Source organism: Trachurus trachurus (assembly GCF_905171665.1).
Source record: "Trachurus trachurus genome assembly, chromosome: 13".
NCBI lineage: Eukaryota > Metazoa > Chordata > Actinopteri > Carangiformes > Carangidae > Trachurus > Trachurus trachurus.
In genome coordinates, this window is record NC_139892.1 from 17,673,610 (window position 1) to 17,697,279 (window position 23,670).

General features: G+C 40.4%; 1 protein-coding gene across 1 annotated transcript; it reads left to right on the plus strand.

The window, feature by feature from the left end:
* Positions 1–308: 308 nt before the first annotated feature.
* On the plus strand, positions 309–13,130 carry LOC310996013 (sodium channel regulatory subunit beta-2-like; the record flags this gene model as incomplete). Its single annotated transcript, XM_083985262.1, has 5 exons — positions 309–384; positions 10,927–11,087; positions 11,196–11,412; positions 12,335–12,524; positions 13,063–13,130. 5 exons carry the CDS (start codon positions 309–311, stop codon positions 13,070–13,072), a joined length of 654 nt encoding a protein of 217 aa, XP_083841388.1. The 3' UTR covers positions 13,073–13,130.
* Positions 13,131–23,670: the final 10,540 nt, after the last annotated feature.

Consider the following 23,670-nt stretch of genomic DNA (forward strand, 5'->3'; position numbering starts at 1 on the left):
GCCTATATTCATTATTCACTATCCTTCAAGTCATCTGGCTACAACCTATCATGTGCCCTCCCTCTGAGTCTTCCCTCCTGCCATCTCCTCTCAATCCGCAAACAAAACCGACAACCACGAGACCAACCGTCATAAGGCTAAAGACACTGCCAGCCATGTCCTGCCTCTAGAACAGAAAAAAAAAAAATATATATATATAATACTGTTTTTTTTTTAAATAGCATTTTATAGCACATGCTAAGAGCAGACTTGCTGCTATTTTTCTATATGTTCATTTTTTTTCCAGCTAAAAAAAACGAGGAGAGAAAATGTCTTCCCGCGCGCAGGAGAGAAGCTGTGGCGTTGAGCTGCTGAGCGCGCTGCTGCTGCTGCTCTCGCTGTCCGGTAAGAAACAAAAACAGTCATCGAAGCGATCGATGCTCTGTTACATTGATACGCGGATAAACAGCTCGATAGGATGATAGCCTTCGCGCACTGCTCCACTTTTGGGGCCTTTTCCCCTCGTTTACAACAAATACGTGTATGTGTGAATGTGTGAGGGAGGAAGAGAGAGGAGATGGGTGTAATCTGAGATGATGTCGGTTAATTGTTTGCGTCCTATTCCCGCATTTACCCAGTTTGATCAGACCATCCATTAAAATGTCCATAGTGGCCTTAAGCTGTATTACTTCTGGAAGGTCTTGTTTTCCTCCTATGTCTCTGTTTAGCTTGTGTTGACAGCTAAATGAGCGCCCTGTCGTATCACAGCCTTTAAACAGGATTATGATGCACTATATAAAAATAAATATTGGCTTCTGCTACCACACAGTATACTCTAGAGAAATGGATTGAAATAGGCCTGTAATAAGGTTCCCCCAATGCTGCTGATATTTATAGGCTGTATATTTAATAGCAGCCTACATGGTCATGTGTGATAGGCCTGTGGATCTCTACAACACATGACTATATGAAACAGTGAGCAGATGTGAACAGGTTGATATCCAGCCCAGACCGGTTCATGGTAAGTCACAGCTGAAGCAGATCAAAAACCAGCTTCCACACAGCGTGACCCACATCTGATCAAACCCACAGCATCATTACACAAATTGAGACAGGCCTTACACTAAAACCCGAGCTGTCCAGCAGATTTAGAAAGACCAACCTAATCCTGCTTCTCACAAGCCAGTAGAATTAAGCACATCGCCTATAACATATCCCATCCTGCTGGTGATGAATAATTAAATGGTACAGTAAAGCCACTTCCTCTCGTTTCACAGCTGTGAGTGCATAGTACCATAGTAAAGCTCAACAATGACCTTTACTTAGTGAATTAATGAAGTGTCATCGTTATGTCTTGTGCAGAAACTGACATCACATCTGTATGCCGATTTACTGACAAAATGACAACTAGAGTAGAAAACTATCAAAACCAAGGCTGTTATTATGTGTCCAAAATGGTCCCTTGTCCCATTCAATGTAGTGGTTCATTGGATGGATAAATACATAGGAGTGCTCACGCCAGTATATTTTTAGCTAGTGTCAGCACCCTTGGCTTCTTCACCTATGCCAAATGAAAACAGATCCCCAAAAGTTTGCTGTTGCTAGGAAGCTGGGTGCAGGGAGATGATACAAACTAAGCTACAGCTTCCCCTTTCTTTCTCTTTTCAATAGGATGTAGCCTTCCTCTTTCCTCTATCATTCGTATACATATAAGCTACTTTACTGTCCAAAGGATGTTACATAATTCATCTTACAAGCCTTTCAGACCACTTTGCACTTTGATTACCCAAAGTCAAAAACAAATCCTTGTCATATTTTTTTTAATCTATGTACCCATCATCTAACTGTAACTTTCTTTAACCCCCCCCTTCACAGCTTTAGACTTTTAGACAGCACAACTTTAGACTGTCATACGGCCACAAGCTTTATATCTAGACAAAAGATGTTTTGCCACACTCTGAGCTTGATCATAAACACAGTTAAGGTCAATAAAGTTGCGCTGCATATGTGGAAGAAAGAATAAAAGTTTAATCCACTAGGAAGGCTGCATTTCATTTACTGCTTTTCCTATAAACAGGCAGCCTAAACACTCCTTTCTGGGCATTTACTTCAGAAGAGGAGGAAGCACTATATTCATTATATAATGTAATTTGAAAGGACTGTTACATTTTTTCTTTTGTTGTGGGTTTATCAGCAGAGCATGCATCTGTGGTCTAGTTTTCCTATTGACTGTAATTTCTGCTGTGGTTATTATGCAATATTCATTCTGCCCATTAGTGATTTAAGTTCACCCAGCAACCACACAGCTACAGTTACCACAGAGAGGCAGTAGAGGGCAGCAGCACACTGAGAGGAGAGAGCGGGTATAGGCCCAGTGTTACTGTAACATGAACGGGCATGAACTTCAAACTGGCCTTAGTGCAAACCTTATTGTGTACTTATTATCATGTGAATCATGTCAATGTCAAGTTAAATTTTAACTTAAATTTATCTTCAGTTTAATATTCCTCTAATTGGAGTAACACTGTAACTGGCATCATTAAGTTTAAAGCAATGTAGCAAATCCTTTGTTGTTAATAAAAGTCATAGTGCCATAGTTAATGCCAGTTCAAAATGTAAAAGTTAATAAGCCTTTGAAACGACCCTTTCTTTTGCACTTGTCACCAGCATTCCCTATTGAACTCAATATTATCAATCAATGTTTCACTCTTTTTTCTAATATGTTAAAGCAGAAGTGAGCGATCCGGTCGTTTTCGCTAATGCTGCGTTCCAGGCAGGCTTTTGAAATCATAAATTACAGCTTCAAGTCACAACTTACGACTTTGTAGCGTTCCAGGCAACCCACTCGTGTTTTTCCGACCTGTTTTACCGGTGAAAGTCACTATAACGGCCACTCGTAACGTCCGACCCGTGAAATCGTACCAGTACGTCTTTTTGTACAGTCTATGTACCAGATCGAACTGGTACGACTTCACAGGTCGGAAAAAAACGAGTTTCCTTGAACGCACCATAACAGTCCTCGTCCCTACGTCACCACATTCACGGCGTCCCTTGGCTGCACACACAGCCCTGCATGCCGTTCTCTCTCCTCATTGGATAAAAACTGTAGGATACGATAAATGTTTTCTCCTCGACTCAGAGCAGAGCAGAGTGACTGACAGACCCGTGATTCAGACCAAACACTCTATGTAAGTGATTGCTGTCGGAAGATAGAACTATTTAAGACTTATATTAACACAAATAGGCTATATCACTTACTTCTGCTTTAAATAGTTAAAACAAATAACAATGGATAGAAAATTAGCGCAAAATGAGAGCTGCTGATGTTGTTTTTAATGTTAATGGAACAATGGTTACATATGTAACCGTGGTTCTATGAATTTCAGTAGAAATGAACTAGAACCCCTGTTTCTCTGCAGATTCCTGTTCAGAAGCTGTCAAGTGAAATTTGGTGAACAAAGAACTGAAACTTAACTGACATACAACACTGTCACTGAGTTCACATTGTAACTGGATCTCCCACCATCAAAACTGAGGACCTTCATGTCCTTCTGTGTGTCCATCTGCCGTAGCTTCTACTCAAATGCTGTAAGTGCTTTTTGGAGGTTCATAATGTACTGTACGTTAAAGCAGCCAGTCTGAATGACTCTGCTATAAGTAGACATGGCTGTCAATAAAACATAAGAGCGACTGGGAGAGGAGCACATCGAACTGAAAGTTCCTTTCAACTGTAACTCAGTCTGGTCAATACTTTCCTTGTATTTTCAGTATCGATCATAAATGAGATTTTAAAAGCAGTATAGGCTCGTAGCTACAGTTATCATGCCTTACACAACCCGGTGAAATAAGGTCAGTATGATGGATAATGCATCCTTGTTTGTGCTTGTGTCTTCTATCTCCCACATATAGTCGTGTTCACTTAACACTAATATTGCACTCATATCAATAACAGACAAATATGCTGCAGGCTCATACAGTATTGTTTGTGTTTAGAACTTTCCCAGTCTAGTCAAGACATAATCAGAGCTTTTTCCATCCCACAGGATCTCTGCAACTCCTCCATGAATCCCTGACAGATGTCATATTTTTGTAGTGCGCTGTGTTGACTTTTGACTACCCCCGCTTTCTGGCACCTGAGGATACAGTGCTGCAGTGTGCAAAATGCATTGCCACTTCCTTCAAAGCAGGGGGCGCTAGAGCTTAGCCGAACAGAGAGCAACTGAATCACAAGTTACTTAACATGACTGAATCTACAAGATACAGAGGCCAACATCTCTCCTACCCCCACAAAAAAGATTTCTGTGGTAAAGCTACTTGTACAAAGCTAATGTTTCACCTTTGCACCAGTGTCCTTCTGATTTTCGGAGGCAAATGCAAAGACAAGATACCTGTAATTCTTTAAGAGAATGTTAAGTAAATAACAATGTATTGTTCCTCACTAAGCTAACAAACCTCCACCAAACATTTGACCTGTGGAATAGAAAACCATTCAACCAGCACTCCTTCACAGACAATGTCCACCGGGCACTTACAAAAAATACAAAACGATAGAACAAGCAATCTGAAACCACATGGTATGGCCTGCTGTAACTCCTTGTGGTGCAATCACAATTAAGTTAATATTGCTCTGGGGACCTATATGACATTAACAAGTGCCCTCCAGTTAAAATGGATTGCACTGTGGAGGCACTGACGGGGGTAGATCAGAGTGAAAGACGAACAAAAAAAAACAAACATTAGGTCTCTGTCTGAAGCTGCAAAAAGAAGCAGCCACTTGTTTTATCTAAAGACAGACATGTATGGACATCATATAGTGTCTCAACACTCTATAGTTAGTAAAAAAAAAAAAACTTTCAAGAAGGAGGGTGCATAGTTGATAACCCTGAACTGTCAGTCCACTCACGACCAGCATTTACGCCATCGAATCACTCAGGATTTGCTCTGATCACACTTTGTTTGTTGTTTTGGTCACTTGTCCATGCTCTGAGCAAGTGAGTGGTGCTACTATAAGAGGTTGTACTCAATCTTAGTAAACTACGTATAATTTTGGAACATCCAATAAATATTTAGCTGCAGCCCTTTTGTGCCCTTAAAACAGCTTTAATCATTTTTAGAAGAGACCTTCACAGAATGCTGTCTGCGGTTTTGTCAAGTTGGACTTGGCAGATTTTTACTCTCAAAACTTGGTCCAAGGCAGCCCCACATATGCCTAATTTGATTGGGATCTTGGAGTGAAAGTGCTTATCTGAAGGCTACTGTAAAAAGAAAAATATTACTATTATGTTGTTTGAAACTTTCCTGGGAATTCTAAGGGTTGTAGTTTGAGGAAATAAACTTCCTGCACACATACAGTAGCCAGTTCTTCATAGACAAAAGCACCTTATTAACAATGCATTGTGGTGTCTTTCTGACTCAGGTGTCCATATGCTGTTTATGCTCTCCCTTTTTATAAAAAAAAAACTGGAACAATATATAGCTATAATTTCTATCCTTGTTAAAATATAACATGTGCACGTCTTAAGAGGCTGTTTTACCTCAAAGATGTGATGACTGGCATTACCCTTGGATGTTCTGTAGTACGTGTCTTCTTTTATCCATCACTGAAGCAGACAGACAGGCTTTACCCTTGTTACACCAGCTCTTGTAAATTAAACCTGATAGGATTACATGGATATGTAAAACCTAATGAAAAGGTGGTCATGCAGAGTTGGAATAGAGGAATGGGGAGGGCAGGGAAGGATGATGTAACAGACCTACCTACGGTTTACCTTTTTTCCCTGCATTGACCTTGTGAGGAAAGCGAACAATGGAGGAAAACAGAGGGACCAGAGAGAGAGAGAAACGCTTAGAGTGCTGAAAAGCATGGATGGGGGAGAGACAGAAAAACTGTAATTTTGAGGCTAGTAGAGGGGTCGGACAGCAGAGGTACTAGGGAAGAGGCGTGAGAGGTAGTGAAAGAGGTGGACAAAATGGGAGAGGAAAGAGGGAGGGGCAGAGAGAGGGAGGAGCCGCATGAGGCTGTTTCACTGCAGTATTTCATCTGTTAGCAAGTCTCTGTCTCTTTCCGTCTCTGCATCTGCCTCTCTTTCTCACTATCCACGAGACTGCTGAGTCAGCAGGAGCCTGTATCAAACTGTTTCTCCCACTGTATTGCTGTGTTAGACATATAGTAGCAAAGCCACATATGTTGATACAGTGTGAAATGTGTGTGTGGCAAGGACAGTGGTGTCTCCTTGAAGTGTCAGCTATGTGTGATGATAGGTCAGTAGGGATGACATTGACATAGCACAGCTAGCATGATTAGCTCACTGCTGACAATACACACACACATCTTGTGGGAGGACGTGTCTGAATTTGCATGTGTGTGTTTATTTGAGGCAGAGAGAGTAAGAAGCAGGTGCTTCACTGCATCACAAGACACCTGACTGTGGCAAACTGTGCATGGAAAATTTTGTGCGTTTGTGCGTGTGTGTAAATTATACATATGGACGGTGGGTGGGGATGGGGATGTAGCAAGTGCATGGGTGTGTGTGTGTGTGTGTGTGTGTGTGTGTGTGTGTGTGTGTGTGTGTGTGTGGTGCAGAGAGAGGCAGGCCTGTGGAGTGGTGCAGCAGCAGTGGGAAGGGAGCCAGAAACACCCGACTGCAGAGGAGAGAATGGTGCAGAGTCCCATCACACACACACGCACACACGTACTGACAGAGAGGCAGAGATTCTGTCTGGGGAGTGTGAGCCCATGCTGAGACATAATGCTAGAAGGGAGGGGGAAACTTGAAGAAACTAAACAATAATTTCATTTGAAGTTACATTATAAGAAGGCAAATGCTTTTGACTCTCAATGTGGAATGTTAAACTCAAAATTCTTACAAAAGTGGCTTCATGAAGCAGTCCAGGTGCTTTTCTAACACAGTCTGTACTACTACCACTACTACTACAAAACCCATCATCATCTTGAGATGCTCTATCAGTGTTCCAAATGCTATCCCGCAGCCCTGATGACTGATGACAACTGCAGAGATTGTAATCACTTTTAACACATTCACACAGTAAATTAAATATATTTCTTCAGTCGATAAAAATGTGGTTAAAGGGATACTTCACCCAAAATCGATAATTAACCAATTTTCTACTCACCGTCATGCCAAGGGATGGTTTGGAGAACTTTTGGAGTTATCAAAACGCTTCTAGGAGTTCCAGGGGGGGTCCGGCTGCCAATGGATTTTCATATAATGGCGGCGGATAGTGCTCACTTTTGAATCGTCCAAAACAACATCCAATGTACCTTCACACTGCTCGTCCATACCAAGGGGGCAGTTGTCTGTTTGAGAAGTGAAGCTCACTTCCACGTTCAAAAAACTGCAATCCCCTCGGCTTCCTCTGGGGGCTGGCTCCAGAAGGGAGCAACTCAAATTGAGCCCCATGTTAAAATAGCCGACTTTACAGCTTAAAAAAACATATTTACAGCCTGGTACATTTTATTTTTTTCGTCTCAACCGATAGTTTCTACCCCCGCACACACTCTGAGGGGGGTGAATTTTTTTTAAACTCTACCGTTTTACTGTTATTAGGTTAAAATTCTGGCCAATTAGGGCGCGGAAACGTTGAGTGACAGGTCCGGAGACCGCTGCTTCGAGGCCAGTGGGCGGGCCCACGGTCGGCTAACGGCCGCACCTCTCCAAATATGGCAAGTAGAATCCAACATGGCGCAGCTCAAACCCCCTATGTAGCGGCACAAAACAGACTCCCCCAAACCAATGGGTGACGTCACGGGTGCTACGTCCATTATTTTTACAGTCTATGGTCCATACTGACACCAAGTGTCCTGAAGCCGCAACATGAAAAAGTTGTTCAGAAAAAATTAATTTGATTTGCTGCGAGATGTTCCACCATGTTTACATCATACATCCAGTGGTTTACAACGCGGCGAACGAACATCTCGAAGCAAATCTCGCACATGCGCACAAACATCAACAGAGCCACTGGGAGGCGGGAGCTACTAAACAAGGCTAAAAACAAAGATTCAATTAATATTTTCGAGCACATTTTTCATGTCGCGACTTCAGGACACTTTGGTCAGTATGGACGAGCAGTATGGAGGCATTTGGATGTTTCATAGTGTGTGTTTTGGACGATTCAAAAGTGAGCTCTATCCGCCGCCATTATATGAAAATCCATTGCCAGCCGGACCTCCCCTGGAACTCCAAAAGCGGTTTAATGACTCAAAGTCAGAAAGTTCTCCAAACCCTTCCTTGGCATAACGGTGAGTAGAAAATTGGTGAATTATCGATTTGGGGTGAAGTATCCCATCAAATTCCCACAAATGAGTGACACTCACTAATTGAACCTAATTCAACTTTTTCTGGGCCAAATTTTGTACAAGTGAGATCACAGTGCCAGAAATCCTCATCCACCAGTCATATCAAAGATGAATCAAAATCATACCCATAATAACTGAAAAATTACATTTGACTGTTGTTAGCCTGTTATATTTGACTGTTTTAGTACAAAATTGGAAGCTGATTAAGCAATATTAATGAAAACACTACAATGAATACATGGTTGTAATATTTCATCCTCATCAAATAGTTAAAGGATCTTGTTCTGTAAGTTTTTGTTTACTTTAACTTCTTTCCTGTACTCACCACAACGGGGTGTTTTTCTTCTTTTTAGTTTCGGATGCTAAGTGGCTAGCTCCAGCCAGTTGGGCCTGTCTTGTCACTTGTAGAGTCCTGGCCGCCTGGAAGAAGAAGTTGTGCTGCTCAGAGGGTGTATTATCATTATTATTATTAGAACCTCTTCTAAAAGCTGAAGACTTGTACTGTAGGCAAGACATATACTAGGTAAACAGCTGTTCCTGACTACATGTGGCAATAGCAAAACTTACTTAAATCTACTACACTGATTATCCATGATATTCCATAAATTGACTTTGACATAATGTTATACATGAACAACAACTTTAAAAATGAAATCAGGCAAATGTAGTGCCTTCCTTTTGAAAATGTGTGTGAGCTTATTTTTTGTTCTCTTGACATAACCATAGCTTGATGAATGCAATAATGCAATCCAATTAGGACATATAGGTTCTTGCAGATTTAAATAGATTAAAGAAACAAGCTGTGACACAACACTATCTCTGTGCTGTCCATGTTTTGAACAGACAGTACACAGCAGGCATATTGGCTGATCCACAGCCACTTTGCATGACTTGCCCACATTTAAAGCTGTTCTGAGAGTTGAAGACGTCACATCAAATGACTGTCAGCCTAAAAGACAGCACTCGCCAGATGGAGTGTAGAAGAGTCAGCGGTTACACAGAGAAACACATCCCCATTATATGTCGGCAAGTTGAACTGCACATTGAAGTATTCTTTGGGTTGTTTTGCAGCATGTTTTATTAAACCTGAAGTTTTAAAATATCCTTGTTTCAGGTATGAAATCAGAAACATGTCGATGAGGCTAAATATAACACATTAGAGGGGTGGACTTGATTTACTGTAGGGGTCCCAGCTGTTTGTATTCCCCTGCAACCTGGACAGGTGGAAAAATGAAGGAAGGTTGGAGATGGATGGAAAGGAAGGAGGGGGGTGGCTCAACTTACCCTGCTCCTATGCTCAATTTACCCCACACAGGGTAAATTGTGCCACAAGACCACTTTTTTGGGCATGCTTATATTATCAAAACAGTTATGTTTACCCTCATTATGCTTGTTTGTAGGGATGCACAACACACTATATTAGTTAGCAACAACACTATAATTGCATCTAATCTAATGGTTTTGGACTCATCTTGATCAATTTAAAAGACTTTCTCATTTTTAAAGAGGAACTGTGCAGGATTTTTAGCTTAACTATGCCACCCTAACCCTAACCCTTTTTTTTTTTTACCTTAATTAAACAGCTTTGGAGTAATTGTGATGGTTGAATAAATGACATGTAACTTGTTACGAGGGAGAATGGAGGCTCTCTGCCTTCCACCTAGCGTTGCTTGGCTGAAAAACAACTTTGCAAGTTCACTGCTGCCGCCCTGGTGTCCCAGCTCTTGTCTCTGCGCACCGCAACACAAACGCGCCCCATAACCTGTAATCTCTTGTTTATGACAAATAAGACTACACAAATACACATCGTAACATCGTATATGATATATAACTTTATTTACCGCTCTATTGATTGATTTCTCGCCGGCTTTGTTGTAAACAAATGCACATGGCCAGTAGGAGGGTTTAAGTTGACTTTAAAGAGGAACTATGCAGGATTTGTAGCTTTACTATGCTACATTTTACCTTAATTAAACAGCTTTGGAGTAATTGTGATGGTTCAATAAATGGCTTAACTTGTAATGAGGGAGAGTGGAGACTCTCTCTGCCTCCCACATCGTGCGTGTCACTTGACCGAATCGACGTCTCTTGACCGAAAACCAACCTTGCGAGATCAGGCCGCCTCCCCCGGTGTCCCAGCTCTCGTCTGTGCGCACCGCAACACAAACGTGCCTCTTAACTGGTAATCTCTCGTTTATGACAGATTAAACCGCACAAATATACACGTCGTAACATTGTATATGATAAATAACGTCATCTACGCTCTACTGATTGATTTCTTGCCAGCTTCGTTGTAAACAAATGCACATGGCTAGGAGGAGGCTTAGCAAAACAGCGGAAAAGCGACCGGACTTACAGTTCCTCTTTAACACCACAGATGCTTAATTTGTGCAGTGGATTTCCCTTTTAGTGTTTAGATATATTTCTTCTGATACATCTTGGCCAATTATATATTCATAAACACAATCTACTAATTTATCTATCTGTCCTAATATAAATCATGCATTGATAAATGTGTTTATTTGCTTTAAGTTCTGATAAATATTTTGACAAATTTGTTTAAGCCTTTACCACTCATATTTTATTGCTGTTGATGCTTGCATTATTACTAATGTCGTTTTAATTTTTAGGTTGTTCAAGCATGGATGTGCTCGCGCCCAGTTACATTAATGCACTGAATGGAACAACAGTCAAAATCCCCTGCACATTCACTTCCTGCTACAAGATGGATACTACCAAATTTTCCATGAACTGGACCTACCAAGAATCACAAAATGATACAGAGGAAAGGGTAAAATGGCTAGTCTTTACATATTTCAAAACCCCTCAAACATGATGCATGTACATCTTAAATCCAATTAGACAGTTATAAACTCTAACTCTCTTTCTGTCCCCATAGTTTATGACATACTACAGGAAAAAAGGCATGACGCCTCTGCGGTCGGACCGGTTTGGAGAACGGGTGACGTTTGTTGGAAACTTGGATAAAAATGACCTGTCAATCACCCTTTCAGACGTTCAGGTGGACGATGTTGGAATTTACAACTGCTATGTGAGGAACCCCCCAGACCGCATCCAGGGACATGGCGTCATACAGTTCAATGTTGTCACCGAACGTAAGACACTAACCCTACCTTTTGAAGACACAAAAACTGTAATTGTCTATACAACCTAAAACTTGTTTTTGTTGGGCAATGAACACTCAACCAATATGCAGACAGCATTACAAGTGGGGATGTTCCCATACCGATACCAGCATCGGAAATGCCTCCGATAGCCTTCATCAAAAAATGAGAAAACCAGCTATCTGGCTATTATGTGAATCTATACATCTTTAAAGGCATCCTTTCCCCTAAATTCATTCAGTAGTGGCACACCCCCACTACAAGAATATAAGAACCACTGCTAAAATTCCACATGGTCATTAATCTCAGTTATAACGAAAGGCTCCTTAAGTATTTACTGGTGCATTATGTGAGCTCGCCAACCTGATGTTAACTTGGGATTGTTCTGAGTCATTGATGGCCCTCAGCGTTCAACAACTTAAATAATCGGATATAGTATCAGAAAGGAAAAAATGGTATCAGAACATCTCCATGATATTTACCAAGATTTTGGGCATACATTAAAGACTGCAGTGTCCAAAATACTGCTTGAAGCTATTTCCTCCAAATGCAGCGTATGGTTTGTGTTGTCAAAAGGGGTGAGAAACTACACCCATGTCTTTCAGCATCTGGACATTAAGGATAAATGCCATACAATAATCCTAACGTACTCTGTGTGTGTGTGTTTCCTGAAGCGTGAGGACCTAGTGGTGATGAGTCAGCTTTTTACTTATTAATGACCAACAAGAGGGAGAACCTAGTCTCTCTCAGCATCTCTCTCTCTCTCCAACTCACGCACACACTCACACTCTGACACAGGCTAACTCAGCAGCACTTTCTTTCTTTCCACTCTGTTTAATCAGCCCAGTAGAGCCAGCACTGCACTTGTCTCCATCCTTTGTCTACAAAATATTTAACCCTCTCCTCTCCTCAGTTCCCCCTCCAAGGGATTCAACTATTGCTGTTGCGATTGGGGCGTCAGTGGGTGGAGCGTTAGCTCTGCTGATTCTATCCATGGTAGTAGTGAAATGTCTTCGTCGACACCGGAAACAGGAACTGATTTCAGAAGAGAAGATGGAGGAGGAGGGAAAACTGGAGGCTGAGGGTGCAGAGGAGGGAAGCAAGTAAGAAATCTCACTATAACATTTAGCAATCGCATCTTTAATTAGTTAATCAATACTCAATCAGAATTATGTGCCGATCGGCAACAATCCTCTAAAACAACAAGTCAGTGATGCTCAACTGATACTACTATGTTAGTGAAACCCCCACGTGTTAATCAGCTACCCTTGCACACAAGTCGACATAATGCCACTGAATTTAGAGTTGCAGCTGCCTTCTGTGATATGTATTTAAAAACCTAAATTTTATAGTAGAGACTTGTTCATCAGTATCGACATATCTTAAGATCTAAAACAACAGGTTCTGTCCACAATATTTGCAGAAAATACATTACTGTAGCTGTGCTCTTCTCTACTATAACTGAATTACAAACCTTAAATCCTGAGCCTGTGAATATTCTCATTCATCCAGGTCATAGTTATCTCAAGGAAATTGCATTTGATTTAAATTTCCTTGAGATAACCTTAAATCCTTTCTCTGTGTTGACTGAAAGCTAACCTACTATCTTGTTGTTGGGCACCTCTTCTCATATATTTATAGACAACCATAGCTGGGTCATCTGATTGAACCAGCAGAATGTGGAGCTCTCACCCTCAACACCTCCTCTGGTAAATACTTGATCGTGACCACGAGTCTGGACTGTTGTTGCTGACTGTCATGAACACCATGTCTATTAAAGAGCTTAGCAAAATACCAGCCAAAGTCAAACCAAACAGTCAAGACATTGGTGTATTTGCATGCTGCATGATGCTTAAAGTGTTTCAAAATTTGGATTAATTTCTCTGCTGACTAAACTCTCTACAGTATGTATGTATACTCAATGTGTGTCATTTGTGTGTTTTTTACTGTGTGTGTTGTGCCCCAGATCTCTCTACCTGCTAAGTTTATCTCTTGCAAGGTTTATTTATTGGGGCATCTAACAAGCATTTTACCAATTTAAGTCAAAATATTGTTTATCTTTCTCTCTTTCTTTTCAGATCCCCCTCCCAACCCCCCTTCCTGGAGTTCTATCGTAACCACTGGGTGAATCATTGTCCACTGATACTTCCATCTCCTCTGTGTGTGTGTGAGCCAGTGCACATGAGTGTGCTGCTTTGTATGTATGTGAAATGCGTATGTGTACTGAATATGTCTAGGTGTGTGTGCGTAATTCTGTGCATCTGTGTGAGATGTGTCTCTTTCCATGAAATAAGGCAGGGAACACTTTTCTGCATCTTAACCATATTACTATTTTCATGGCTACAAGTCAAAATCAAGCATTAGTGGTCTCATGATGGCGTTTTCATAGCACATTATAGACAGACTAAGGCTGGGCAGTATGACCTAAAATATTTATCATGGTGTACTTTGAGTATGAAATGGCAAAGATATCACAGCATCCCAACCTCTAATCTTTGCTCTAATACTTTAATAGCTAACAGACTCTAGGGCTTTGGGACTATCTATTACTTGAAGTCCATTATTATTCCACTACTAATAAAATTAAAAGTGGTCATAAAGATAAAGCTTCATTACTGATGGAAGTTAAAAGCCTTGACACTGCCAAGCAGATGTTGTTGCTGTGTGTATCTGTTGTGTGATGGGAAATTGTGCCATTTGCTCCACTCTCTCACAACAGCTGCAGCCCAGCTTTGGGATTTTGTTTTGAGTAAAGTGTTGGTTAATTGGTTATACTGTGAATCAACTGCTTTAAAAGTCTATATTGGTACCATGTCTTAACATAGTTGCAGAGATGTGTGGTGTCCTTCCACATGTGGCTTTTGCAAAATGGTGTCTCTGTGTCTAAATAGTTTAAACATTCCTATAAGTTGTGAAGGTTTTTCTGGCAAAAAACTGTTGTCATAAAAGGAAAAGCACAGGTCATGCTAATCCCATTAGTACTGGCTCTGGTTTGTTGCTGGCGCAGTAGATTATGACACCACACTGTATTCACTATACAGTACCCTCAAAACATCTCTCAATGAAACAAAAAAGTAATATGCTCTCACTATAGAATACACTTATGTTTACTGAAGGGAGTAGCAGGAATATGAAGTAGTGGCTGAGTGAATTGGATTTTAAAGAGACCCAGCGTGACAGTGACACAAGCATGCATTATACCAGGATCCTGAGCCTGAAGCTAAAGCAGCTAAATGGAATTTTGCCATTGATAATTTTATTTTTTAAAACTGTGCTTTTTCTTCTGTGACAAATCAAAATATCATCTCTTCAAAGGGCACGTGAAGCAGCATGTTTTACAATTATCTCTTGGTCTTAGGTGTATTTTGTTTGTTTTGATTTCTTAATTCACTTTTTGTTAACATGGAAAAGTATGTGTGAGAAGTGGCACTCCTGCTCAATGACACAAATAAGGGCAGCTGCACCGATTAACATGACGAGTTGTAGTGATGCTTTCAGAGCACTTCATGTGACCTTATATCTACAATTTATTCTATACTAGTACAAACAGCATAGCCAAATCTTTATATCTCTAGAATGGGTTTGTCATTACAGGTTATACCGTCCAACCCTTTGCTGGGCAGCGGGTATGATATGTTACTGAACTTGAATACAAAGGTTTCAATGGTTATCACTGGTCATACAAAACCATGGATTTTTGTAACTGCAATACATCGTACAACCATATGCATACTGTCCCTCTCAGAATATTTCCCTACAATGCATTTAAGGCAGAAACTGGAGGACCGTGTGGCTCAAGCTAAATAAGATGAATTACTGAACATATCAAAGACAATTTAAAGTGAAAATCTCACATTGCACCTACAATCATACAAGTCAACCTTTGCTAATGATTCTAAAGATGAAATTGGTTGAAGGTTGTCTAAACAAGGGCCTATAATACATAATAGTTAAACAATAACCTTTATGATGACAATATCACACACAGATAAGAGGTTAGTTCCACTAAATCATAATACTAATACAATGTTTACATTCACAGCTACAGAGAACAGCTTATTGAAGGTTTGGTTTTGTTGGTGTCTCACCTCAAATTGTAGCTACCTATCTAAACAGGTTGATTTTTTTTTTTTTGCCAAATTAAGCATGTAAAATGTACCATAGTGCCATGAATGCATAAAACAGTGCATATCAGAAACTAATACACTAAGTTTTGTTCTGTTTGTTTCCCCCCTAAAAAAAACACAGCCATGTCAGTCTAAGCATGTTTAGCTTTTTTTCATTTTTCATTTTGATACATGCATATATAGTATATTTTGCTTGTGTTTGTAATTTGGTATTTTGTTGGAGTTTCAGACAACTTGCCTTGCGTTAAATATAAACATCAAAATCTTAAATATTTCATATCATGAAAAACACACCCATACAAGCTCTTAGAATCTGAATCTTGTTATTCTAACTTCAACCAGAATCCAGCTGGACCAATTTTATAGAGATTTTAATGCATTTTAAAGTGATTACACCTCAATACAATACACTTTTTGGTGTCTATTTTAAAGTTTATTAACAAATTAAAAGTTATATAAGATACAATATTTAAACATTATATCTAACACTGTCTCTAAAGTAATGCCTTTACCTCAACAATGGTGTTTTAAATTGTAGATATTATTTTGCACATTAACACAATGACACCTATTCTAATATAATTATAATGGGGAGCATGTAAATATAATAAAAATCGGGGAACACATAAGCTAACCTTATCAAGATGGTATATTGGAATGTGAGGCTGTTAAAAACAGAAATGTGGCATGAGATTGTAAGGTTAAATGGGAAATGTACTTATTTGATCATTTATTTGGTTTGAGCACTTTGAATGTTAAAAAATATATTCTCTTAAAAAATACTGGATCACAATTTAATGTCAATTTTACATGTTATAGCATGTGAGCTTTGTTAATCTCTGAATGTCCTATGATGTTTTCAGTAGCCTACAACAGGCCAGCTGTGTCTGTGCTATAATGTCAAGCTGGTTAGCTTTGTCATCCAGCTATTAGAGTGTGGTTAGTGCTTCCAAATCTGGTGGCCAGGGTATTCCTGGTTTTTGATATTGTTAAAAATGTGAACAAGTATGTGTTGAAGCCTTACTTAATTTTTTTTTTTTTGTATTCATGCTATGAATTTTGTCATTTATGACCTTACTATGTTTCCCAAAACCAAATGTGATCTATGTGGTAATTCTTGACATATCAAAAAAAGGTCAATATCAAAATCAATATAGTGTAAAATTCATGAATTACATGTTACTCTGTAACGATTGATCAAGTTAAATGTTAATTTTAAGGAGCTATGTGCTAATTTTGCTATTGCTAGTTAATCTGGGATTAGCATTAACAGTTGTATTCTTACAAGTTTTGCCAAGAGATTCCGCCATCATTGCAGAAGCCAAAAAAAAAAAAAAGCAAACAAGTGGATCGCTCTTCCATGCTGGTGACTAAACAAATGCTTAGTTTAATGCTGAATTTACTGCTGAACTTGTGATATTTTAGACTACAGGTGTTATTGCTAATGTTAACCCTAACCCTTTGGAGCAATGGCAAAACTCATAAATTAACACATTTGGGGCAATCATGCTGGGAAGAACAAAAATAAAGTGGCAATTTAGTTTAACTGGGATTACCCTATTCCTGACACATTTCCTGGGACATTGCTGTCTGTGTATGATCATGCATGTTTAAGTTGCAGGATTTGTGACCCATAGGGTGATGACATGTTAACCTAACATTTGGGGCAAATTTGGTTTGCAGTTTTTACCTGGAAGGTTTTGTTGATCAAGTCATATACATTATTGTACAAAGTATCTAGTCTTTTACTCAGAGGCAATTTAACAAAGAAAAATATTATGATCACATCCTAGACAGATTTATGAGTGTACATAATTGTTTCCCACTTCCAGCTATGAAATTTGCCCCGAGTAGTTGCTCTTGTATCACTTTAAATGTTAGTGGACACCGACTAATGCTTGCACTGTGCTGACTCTGAAAAAGCAGCTGTCATTACATGATGTATTTTAAATAAAGCTGATTTAGGAAAATATCTTTTTTTTCTCTGTACTTTGCATTTTTTATCCAACCATTGAAGAGCTGCGGCCAAATCAAGATTAGTCACAAAGCAGGGAACACAACTGTACCAGTTTATCACAGCACTTGTAATTACCCTACAGGCAGTTTACAGTTCTCACTTTACCTAAAGCAGTGCATAATAGGGGAAAACTGACTAAGGGATGGGGGGAACCTCCGTGCAAAAGGTCCTTGATACCCCGTCGCAGTGTGGGAAGAACATTACATTCATATATACAGAGCTTTTATAAATGTGATTCCTCTCCAACCCTCTCCCACTGACTTTTTTTTTGCATCGTGTCCCAATCACGTGATTAATAGTGAAATTGAAACCAACCCTGTGGGAATCCCACAGGAATTCAGAAAAATTGTCACCCTTTAAAGGGATAGTTCAACATTTTTTAAAATTGGCCCATCGCCATGATCCCCCTAGTAATAGCAGTAGGTTCGTTACCTTTAATTGTTGGTCCAAGCTGCTTTTAGATCGGGGGAGAAGAATACCGAGCGGCGCAGCTACACTACGGAGGCTAATGGAATTTCTTGGTTTTGCTCATCAAACTCAGCAAATACACAACCAAAAAACTCAAAAACGCTGTGGTGGACAAGTTGTGCCCTGCACATTCACCACGCTATGAGATAATAGCGGAAAGTTAAGAGAAGTGAAGCAAATACTCGGAACTACTTTCTTCAGTGAACCACTGGTCGGAGGGACACAGTGTGCGCACCTCAGCCAGTGCCGTAGTATACGGACGTATCTGCAGTAAACAGGCGCTTTTGAAATCACTCCGCCGAGCAGCCGTCTAGAGTGTAAAGTCCGACTTTGCCTCTAAAACAACTCCATCTCGCAACTTTCCGCTATTATCTCATAGCGTGGTGAATGTGCAGGTCACAACTTGTCCACCACAGCGTTTTTGAGTTTTTTGGTTGTGTATTTGCTGAGTTTGATGAGCAAAACCAAGAAATTCCATTAGCCTCCGTAGTGTAGCTGCGCCGCTCGGTATTCTTCTCCCCCGATCTAAAAGCAGCTTGGACCAGCAATTAAAGGTAACGAACCTACTGCTATTACTAGGGGGATCATGGCGATGGGCCAATTTTAAAAAATGTTGAACTATCCCTTTAACTACAAGTCTCCTATTGAATAGGAGCACTAACCAGTCTCAAACCTATTATGCCTGGTTGCACTCTGATCTCATCAGGGAGGAGGACAACCTGGAGCTGCTCCACTGAGATTCAGTCAGAGGTGACTTTGTGAATGTGGAGTATGTATTTTCAGAGCTATAGCCCCGACCAAAAATAGCCATGCATTAAAACAATGCAACAGCAGTGATGGTGGGGGGTAGATTAGTTTAATACCAATGCAATGTAACCCAGAAAGGTCACTTCAAGTAATTAATCCATTCCTTTCATAATTCTGTTTCAGGATTTTACAACTCTACAAGAGTTGTAAAAAATGAATGGTGAAAATGATTTTAGTTTTTATTGCTGCAATTGCGAAGCCAACCATAGGAAAACGGTGTTCTGTAGTAGGTAGTGATCTACCTGCTGTACAGTACATGCTTGCACAATGGGTTGCAGCAAAACTTGAGTCTGGTTCAACTTTTTTCCAGATGACCCTGCATTTTTTTTTTTGCTCTCTGCATTTGCACCTCTACTGAGTCAGCCCCATGGCCTCATTCAAATCCGCAATGCTGTTGTTTGAATATGACTTAACGATAATCACTAGCCATTGTTATTTTGCCATTGCCACTGTTTAATTGCAAAGTTATTTTAATTACATAAATAGTGAAACTCAAGCATTTCAAAACAACTAATATACTGCAATGCACCTCATGTATTGTTTTCATTGCATATTGTAGAACTACCATAGTTATGAAACATTAATTTTCCAATATCAGAACAAAAGTTAACAATTAAGTTGAAAAGTATGCAGTCATTGTTGCAAGTAGTATGACATATATCATTGATGACTTGATTACAGAATATTGTATCAGATCAGAAGATTAAATGAAAGTTTGTTGTGAATATATATAGCCAGTGAAACAATATGTAAAGAATACAAAGTACATTTCAACTGTGTACCTGTACATAGTATACTCACACAGCCCACAGACCTTGCTCTTTTTTTCTTTTAACATTTAAGTCAGTAAAACCATGTCCATATCAAATCTACATCATTCCAAAGTTATGCCAACATCATGCAAATCATTGCTAGTTTTAAAACACCCTACTTACACCCAATATCATATCTGCCCAACACACACTATGACGCTGCAAGCCTCCAACTAAAAGTCTCATTCCCACAAAGACTCCAGATGCATGTTCTGCAGAGGTTCAAGTCTGATACTTACAACTCTAACTTCCACAGTGCACATGTGTGTATGTGTGTGTGTCTATGTCTGTATGTGTGCATATGAATCGGTATGTACTAAAGCCCAACTCTTAACTTTAGACAGGACTCACCTTTTGATGGTCCTTGTTCCACACTGACAGATGGATAGACTGACGAACATTAAAACAACAGGAGCACAAACCGCAGGGACAAAATAGACCGGAATAAGAGAGGAAAAGGACACAAAGACAAGAAGAACATGAACAGAGACTTACATGCATGCAACATTTAAAAGCAACAAAAAAGATGAAGCTAGAGTGGATACTGGAGAAACGAGTAAAGACAGATTGACCCTCCCAGATGAAGAAAAAGAGGAAGGACAGATGAAGAGAGAGGTAGGCAGAGGCCCACCCCACTTGTCCTCCTCCACTCAGGATGCTTTCTGAAATCTGCTCACTCACCGGCTGGTGCAAAGAGAGAGAGAGGGAAGGAGAGGGAGAGGGAGAGGGAGAGGGAATGAAGGAGGGGGAGGGTAGCAGGTCGAAGTGTAGGGTGAGAGGAAGGTTAATCAGAGTGGGAGGTGGTGGGTGGGAGACGATGAAGGTATGGAGAGAAAAGGAGCAAGGGGCTGAGAGCTCAGAGTAGCTGTGTACTGTTCGGACCGGTTTAGCTGTGTGGCTTCACTGCAGCATTTCACTGCTTTGGCCGTCCCAGAAACAGATCTTTCACTCCCTCCCTCCCTCCCTCTCTTCCTCCGCCTCTCATCTCACCTCCCTCCTCTGCCTCCTGTCATCTCTCTCCCTCTCCCTCCTGTCAACCCCCCCCGCCCCCCGCCTTCTCTCTCCTGTGTCCACTCCTACACCTATCCTTCCTTCTCCTTGAACTTCTCTTATCCTCTCAGCCCTCCTGATCCCTGACATCCTCCTATCCTTTCCCCTTCTCTCATCAGTGTAATGTCCTCTTTTGCTCCGCCTTCCTTCTATACACAGCGTCCAAGGTCACCCTGTCCAGAGGCAGGTGTGTGTGCTCACATGTGACTCCATATTGGTGTTGCATATGCAAAGACGCATGTGCATACATATCCCTGTATGTCTGGATCTCATCCTCCCCCTCTTCATACTGTATATATGTGTTCATTTACCTGTAATATCTATCTTCATTTGTAACTCACTGCGCTAGAGGTACCACATGTGTTGTGTGTCACTATCTATCACTGCCCACGACACATATTTGAACTTGGCAATGACATCAAATGCCAAGAGACAGATCACCTGACAACATGTGGATGTGTGTGAGTTTGGGAGGTCAGACATCTGTCATGTCAGTATGGATAAATGAAAGGAAATGTAAGAAAAAAGAGAAAAATGGAAAAAAAACACTTCTGCTTCCACCACTCAGACTGGTTTTAAATTACATCCCCTCGTTTTCCTGAATCATATAAAATATTAACCATCTGTGTAAGATGTTGTCATAGTGGCTGTGTGAAGTTTTATGCAATTTTCTAATGATAACTGTGATTTTCACCATCCCACCAAAGTCTAATCAGTACATCCTTAAGTAGTAGTCAGCAGTGCAAAGTTTTAAAGAATTCCCTGATGAGTTGAGGAGTCCAGGTATGTTGCTACAGTATGTTTTTTTTTTTACCAAATTGAAAATGAAAAACCTTGCATGCACAAAGTTACTGTAGTGGCAGAGAGGATTTCTCTGAGCCTCTGTGCCAAGTTGATACATATGACATTTATTAGAATCACACAGGCAATTTACAAGTGTAAAAGTAAATGCTGAGGACAGATGGAAATCTACAGAGAGCCACACAGACAACTCCCCTAAATCTTTTATAGGCCAATATAAACAACTCTTGTGAATTCAAAGATATGACCTCCTCTTCCTCAAGTAACTGTTTCCCAACCGCTGGCTCTCATTCTTGAACGTCCTACAGTCCATATTTAGTCAACACACTTAGCAGAGGTGGCTGTGAGAAACTGAATACTGCTCATGTGGTGAATTTATATGTGTGGTAACAAAGTGGAAAACAATAGGATGTTCTGTCTGTGAAGAAATTCTGAGAAACAGGAAAGTCAATGCCCAATAGATTAGTAAAGTATTGCCAAGAGATGATCTGTATCCTGTTTTGATTAATAGGCTATAAAAGCCTGGCCCTCGAGTCCAGGGTTGGGTTTTCTGGTTCTTGGCCTTGACAGCTGCTGACTGTTGCCTTGTTCCTGTCCTCTCCGAGTCTGAGTTTGATCAATTGGAAATCTTCAACACTAGTACAAGAAATGATAACTGGAAAGGGGAAAGGGTTATGGAAATCAATGTTAATATATTTTTCCTTGCCATTGAATGTTTTCTTTTTTTGCATTATGTTGGAATACTACACTCATTGATAACACAGTATATTAGCTATATGGGTGTCAGATAATTACAGAATGAGCTACAACCTGCAACGTGCCAAAACTCCAGGGAGCGTTAAGTGATGCCAAAACATCACACATACCTGTAGTGCCAAGTCATCACAGAAATTGCAAAAATGTGTAGTGTGATGCCAAGTCATCACAGAAATGTTTATTGTGAGTTAGAAAGACAAAAGTATCGAAGGATATTCTATATAGGATATAATAACAGCAACAACATTACCAGAAAGGTGCTGGACTGCATGGGCAGATATATCCTGTGTATGTAAGAGAAACAAACTGGCAGTGTGGTGGGTGGGCTGAGTCTGAAGTGTGGTGACTTTGTGTATGACTCCTCTGATACATGAATAAATTTCTGTGAGATGTGGACGGGACAAGAGGTTGGGTTCAGTTATATTCTACTGCACTCAGTGTGTTCGTGGTTTAGAGATGATGAAGAGTCCCATTTGGCAAGCCGGCGCAAGTCTACATCATACTGTGCATACACCAATGCCCAACACGATGTCTGATGTCTGCCATCTATTTAGCAGCAACCTCACTCTAAGTCAGCAGGGGAAGCAGACCTAAAGGCTTTTAGACCTTGAAATGCAGTGGACACAAATTCCCTCCATTTCAATGTTTTACCTTTCCTTGCACCACTGAGTGAAATGGGAAGTTGTGTTGAGCACACAGAAATGGGTGTCAGCCAGATGTTATTCTGTGTGGCTCTGATGCTGGTGATGACACTGCTGATGTGTCGGTCAATTGGTGAGGGAGTCATGAATCCTGTGAATGAGGTCAAGCTGCACATTCAGGTTGTGGACTTTGGCAATATCTCACTGCCACAGGTCTGTGTTGAAGGCTGAGCTGAGATTGATGAGAGCTATGCTAGAATTGTGTAATGTCCTGATGGTGTGAAGGACACATAACTGCCCCTATGTGCCTTGCAGGCACTTTGTAAGGCATTTAAACTAGCTGCAGTTTCTTAAGGGGACTGTGACGGCCAGAAACAAAGTCAAAGGTCAGCATCATGGGTCTTGAGCACAGGATCTGTAATGGTTATTGGGTTTCAATCAATTGTACGAAGCATTTTACACTGCTCCAACTGTTCTATGCAAAATACAGTGTACAAAAATGCCATCCATGTGTATTCTGGGCAGTTTTCAAAAGCACATACTAATGAAATCAAATGCAAGTACAAAACACTATGTTTAGCGATCACACAAGAATTAGTATTAATGTACCGGTAGTATTTTCTCTGCCAAACTCAATAGTACATCCCTGGGCTTCCAAACACATAAACCCTGACTAACTGAGGAGGGAAAAGGGATGGAGAGAGTTAAAACATGAGTCATTTGATAAAGATCCGATCCTGCCAATGCATTAGCCTACAACCACGGAGGCT